This window comes from Lactuca sativa, chromosome 4 (genome assembly GCF_002870075.4).
Source record: "Lactuca sativa cultivar Salinas chromosome 4, Lsat_Salinas_v11, whole genome shotgun sequence".
NCBI classification, from domain to species: domain Eukaryota; kingdom Viridiplantae; phylum Streptophyta; class Magnoliopsida; order Asterales; family Asteraceae; genus Lactuca; species Lactuca sativa.
In genome coordinates this window covers 20,166,894-20,172,038 of record NC_056626.2, presented here as the reverse complement: position 1 = coordinate 20,172,038, position 5,145 = coordinate 20,166,894, and the positions used below count along the sequence as shown (strand labels likewise).

The 5,145-nt window shown below is 38.4% G+C and overlaps 2 protein-coding genes across 2 annotated transcripts; one reads left to right on the top strand and one right to left on the bottom strand.

The window, feature by feature from the left end:
- Positions 1–350: 350 nt before the first annotated feature.
- On the top strand, positions 351–1,894 carry LOC111915850 (ninja-family protein AFP1). Its single transcript, XM_023911485.3, has 2 exons — positions 351–1,305; positions 1,406–1,894. Exons 1-2 carry the CDS (start codon positions 669–671, stop codon positions 1,774–1,776), a joined length of 1,008 nt encoding a protein of 335 aa, XP_023767253.1. The 5' UTR covers positions 351–668; the 3' UTR covers positions 1,777–1,894.
- LOC111915851 (uncharacterized) lies at positions 1,664–3,807 on the bottom strand. Its single transcript, XM_023911486.3, has 4 exons — positions 3,648–3,807; positions 2,425–3,067; positions 2,224–2,340; positions 1,664–2,121 (listed from the first exon to the last, which is right to left on the bottom strand). Exons 2-4 carry the CDS (start codon positions 2,913–2,915, stop codon positions 2,016–2,018), a joined length of 714 nt encoding a protein of 237 aa, XP_023767254.1. The 5' UTR covers positions 2,916–3,067; positions 3,648–3,807; the 3' UTR covers positions 1,664–2,015.
- Positions 3,808–5,145: the final 1,338 nt, after the last annotated feature.

Here is a 5,145-nt window from a genome sequence, read left to right as displayed (position 1 = left end):
GTTAGTAGCTGGACTAGATGTTGGAGATTTTATTTGAATATAATTTTACAAAAAAAAAAAAAAAGGTTTCAAAGTTTTAAAATATATAAAATTACATAAAAAAGACATTTAGGATAATAATTATTAAGAGTAATCAAGTAAATTTGTTATTGTTTTTTAATTTTTTGTTTAAAATAAAAATTTTAAATTTCTAACCCCTATTTAACCCCTTCAAAAATTCCTAACTCCTTTGGTTAAAAAGTTCCTTAAGGACTCATCTAATCAATTGAGAAGGGAAAGGGAAGACACAGCAGCAATCTGTCAAACTTGAAGGGGACAATTTGAAAAATCTGTCTTCTCCACTCCTGCATCTATTTCCTTTTCCCCTTTCGATGATTCTCTTCTCGATTTGCTCCATTACTTCTCCCCAATTTATAATCTCCTCCTTCCTCCTACTGTTTCCGGCGATTGCTTCTTTCACTATTTCCAGTTGAATCAATTCGTTGGCCTGTGATTCATTTGTGAGGAGTAATTCAATTTTTAAGCTCAAAATCAGTGCAATAGTGAACAAGATGCGGATTATAACAACCTTTTTCCATCCAGGTTTCTTTAAATCGGATCATCGGGTACTTGAATCTTATTTTGATGAATGAGTTGTGTAGGAGTTGAGAATCTGATTTGTGTCGATTATGGGCGAAAGAACAAACAATGAGATGGAGAATTTATCTTTACAGACGAAGAAGAGGTTTTCGAGAGATTTATTGCAGAGATTTATGGTGAGTAGTACCAATTTAGGAGATCCGAGAGGATCCGACCCGGATGATGAAGTAGAGCTGAATCTCGGATTGTCGTTAGGTGGAAGATTTGGTGTTGACAAGAGTAATAGCTCGTTGGTAAGGTCGTCTTCCATTGCTGCGATTTTGCCGGTGGTAAGGGACGACGACGACGTTTTGGGGGTTAGACAAGGGGGAACCGGAACAGGTCATGGTGGGGCTTATTCAAATTTGATTAGAACGGCGTCGTTGCCGTTGGAGTCGGAGGAGTGGAGAAAGAGGAAGGAGCTCCAGAGCTTGAAGAGGCTCGCGGCGAAGCGACGGCGGTCGGAGAAGCAGAGGAATCTGACCAAGGTTGAGCGGGAGGAATATGTAGCAGCTATAGGAAAAGGACCATCACCATCGTTGGGATCTGGTCACTGGGATTTTGGTGTCGCGACAAACACTGCCACATCCGACGGCAGCGGCGGAGGGCTCGCTCCACCGTCGTTGCCGGGATCGGTGGAATCACAAACTTCAAGCAAATCGGAATTCGAGAGCAGGCATCTTCAAGGTAATAATTAATTAATCTATCTATCTCTACCATTTTTATTCCATCAACAACAAAAAAAAAAAAAAAAAAAAAAAACTTACCGTTATAATTATCGTTTCAGGATCCAGTAACGAAAGCGAAACTAGCCAACCAAGCAATCAGGACGGGAGCAGTTCATCGAGGTCGAAAATGGCGGATCCTGCACTCCGAGTTTCGAGACCCAAAACAGAAAATCCATCAAATAACAAGGGGAAAGAGCTCGGAATGAATACATTCGACATGCCATGTGTGTTCACGCAAGGAGACAGCCCTAGTGGCAGAAGAATCGAAGGAATCCTGTATAAATACGGGAAAGGTGAAGAAGTGAAAATAATGTGTGTTTGTCACGGCAGTTTTCTGTCGCCGGCGGAGTTTGTGAAGCATGCCGGTGGGACAGATGTCGTACATCCATTGAAACACATAGTTGTAAACCCTAATTCTTCTTACTTGTAATCCTGTGTTTTATCATAAACCCTAATTATTCTTACCTGTTCTTTGTTTTTCTAGTCTTTTATCAAACTCTGTATTTAAGATGCTAATCTCTCGTAATTTGTCTCGATTTTGGTTTAAACTTTAGACCCAATACTCACATTATCATCATCATTATCATTATCAATCAGCCATAGCACAATTAGGCTTCTACTGTGTGAAAAAACACTACAAAAAATGTGAAAAAGATTGAAATCAAAGCATCATGCTAAATTTACTTCGTCGCAGCAATGGCAAGAACATGACCATGAACGAAGCCGAGGCCCCTTTTTAGAAGCTGATGGCTTCTTGGGCCCACTTCCTTCCGTACTACAAATGCAAACAACCAATTTTCAACATAACCCTTCTTTTTATACAATTAAACAAGAAAAAAAAATGGATTTTATAAAAAATGTTAAAAAAAAAACTTACGAATGAGACGAAGAAACTTTTTTTGGTTTACAAATGGAACACGACATGTTTTTCCAGCATCCATTCCAACACGACCACTTTGAGATGTTACATTTACAAGACCACCATAACTTTTTTCTGAAACAAAATTAAGATGCTAAATAGATGAAAAACAAAAGTAAGTTGTTATTATTTTTTGCTAAGAGATATATAAAAACATACTTAGGTTTGGTGGTGGTGTGTTTGGTGGGCTCATTGGATATGTGATTGTTAAAAGGAGATGGCTGCCATTGATGACCTTCAGGAGGAGCTCCTTCTTCTGCAGGACGTTCAACTTGAGTTTTCCACCTAACAACTTTTTGAGGCTCATCTAATTTAGATGTGGTTTCAATTTTCAAACTTTCAAAATCACTTTCCACATTTATTGGACCAGAAAATGTTGTTAAATCATCGGATTTCACTGATTCCCCGGATTGGAATATGTCATTGTCATGTGTTAAACTATTGGTTATGTGAATGCTGAAAAGGGATTCGTTGGAAACAGAACTCCATTCCGATTCCGATGATGATGATGCGTCCTGGAATTCAAAATCTTCGGGTCTTTCCATTAATTGGATTGGAGGTGATTGTGTGGGTGACAAACTACGGAATGTTGATTCCCGTGTGAGGTTTGAAACTGACGATGAACGATTGTTAAGCTCCTCTGGATCCATTTGGGTGGTTGAATGTACTTTAAAAAAAAGCTTTGATTTAAGATGTGGAAAAGGAGGGATTATAGAACTTCTTGTGCAAAGATTATCATCATTATTCAGATCAGATCGGCATCAGAAATTCCTCCTTTTCCACAATGATGCTCTGGATCCCCCTAGAAATTAAACATGACAAGCTAAAAATAAGTTTTCCCCTTATTAGTTATAAAAATATAAGATGTATTTTTCTTGCATAAATAGTAAACAGAATGTATGACAAACTGACAATATCATTGGATACAACACAAGTACAGAATCCCATCTAGGATCAAAGAAGTAATTTTGAAGTAAATTTGTCATTTCTATTACCAATGATCCAGTTGCAGTGATAATAAATAGATAGCCATGGAATTCAATTCATTACAACCTATTTCCGGCATATTCAAGTGGCATCACAGTATGGTATTGGTTAGGTTATTTAATTTCATCATCATCATCATCAGAATTCAGAAGCTGGAATCATGAAACAATTGTCCTACATGAATTTCATTAATACCAGATAAATTACAGCATTAGAAAATCGGAAAAATGCAACTCATCTGGAGCTGGGCATCAAAATTCAACCAAATTCTCTCAAATTTCACAACAAAAACCGCACGCTATCAATCTAAATCGTATACAAAAACTTATATATGCGCCAATTTGTTTAAAGTCTAATTAGAATACATATAACGATAATGTGACTTGGGAAATTACCTCAAGTGGAGCTGCCAATCGAATACAATTTCCTGAAATATTGCCCCCTTTGTATTGTATTGTACGGGGGTTGGCGAAAAGAGGAAAAAAAATAGGGTTTTTAGGGTTTGATAACATTCAAGATCGAAAAGTATAGCGATAATTTCGTGAGTTTTTTTTTTTTTTTTTTACAGCAACAGATTTCAATATTGATCCCCAACTTCTTTTGACTTCCCATTCGCGCCATTATTGTGCAAACGCCTTTTAGTCACGCCCTTTGCACGTGGCTAAATGTTGAAGCCTACTCATCAGTTTTACCTAAACCAAGTTTTTTACTTTTTTAAAAGGAAAAATAATATCCTATTTTTTTCTTAGGTTTTTTTAAGGGTTCTAAAATGTTGCTTCATTATGTCATGTCATAGCTTCAAAAGTTATATTTGATTTAACAAAACTTGTGTACGATCAACCGGAGCCAATAACTAGACCCGAAAATACCATATTGTTATCTGACATTGTTATATGTTAGAACCGCATGCTAGTGATAGGATAGGGATCTTCAGGTTTTGCATGATAGAGTTGCCTGAATATATGATTCATGATAGCCTAGGGTTCTTCTCTAATGGAATTGACATCATTACTATAGTTGCTTAGAGTATGCATCATGGTTATACATCATTAAGATCTTATAGCCTGAGAATGCTTGGTTTCCTTTTATTTCCCGTTATTGTTTGATTAAGGGCTTAGGGTAGGATCAGATATTCGAATGACTATAGGGTCCAACGCTATGTATGTCTAGCATACACGAGTGTTGCAGGGTTGGTGGAACTTTCATGGATGAGTTGTGTGGGGTCAGTCAAACAACTTTTGAGATATATATAACAGTCCTCTAGGGTGTGAGGAATCAACATATGAGTACTCTAGAAAGTATTTTTGGGGTGTTGTGATGACTCTCTGAGACAACTACGGGTAGGTGTGGAAGGTAGTATGAGCCCGTACTACTGAAAGCACAGGACTCGTACGCATAACAGAGAATTCACAACCCCTTGGGCTTTGTTGGGAGTTGCTTCCCTGTTATGATATGCGTGTTATCTGGTATCTTCCTGTTTTTTTTTCATTATGGTGACTATGTATCGAGTTGAGGCAGGATCTGGATCTGGATCAGGATCAGGAGCGGGTCGTTAGGGTGAGTCGGCTGCGTTGGATGACAGGATCAGGGAGATACAGCAGGAGGAGGTTGTTTCTTGGTTCCGAGTTCAGTTGCTAGATATGTTTGGGTCTATCAAGACTACCACGGTTGAGTACTTTGATAAGCGTTATGATGTGTTGTCTGAGACTGTTGTTGCTGCAGCCTTTACGGCTGTAGGGGTTGGATCGGGTCGGGATTTTCAGTATCGGGACTTCGACAATACGAAGCCCCTAACTTTTGATGGGGTGCAGGACCCGATCATCGCCATGAGTTGGCTATCTGATGTTGAGGGATGTTTCTTCACTTGTTTGTTCCATGCAGACCAGAAGGTCA

Coding starts and splice junctions, on each gene's coding strand:
- LOC111915850 (XM_023911485.3), top strand. CDS start 669: ATGGGCGAAAGAACAAACAATGAGATGGAGAATTTATCTTTACAGACG. Junction 1,306..1,405: donor CGAGAGCAGGCATCTTCAAG/GTAATAATTAAT, acceptor TTATCGTTTCAG/GATCCAGTAACGAAAGCGAA.
- LOC111915851 (XM_023911486.3), bottom strand. CDS start 2,915: ATGGATCCAGAGGAGCTTAACAATCGTTCATCGTCAGTTTCAAACCTC. Junction 2,341..2,424: donor CACACCACCACCAAACCTAA/GTATGTTTTTAT, acceptor ATTTTGTTTCAG/AAAAAAGTTATGGTGGTCTT. Junction 2,122..2,223: donor AAAGTTTCTTCGTCTCATTC/GTAAGTTTTTTT, acceptor TTGCATTTGTAG/TACGGAAGGAAGTGGGCCCA.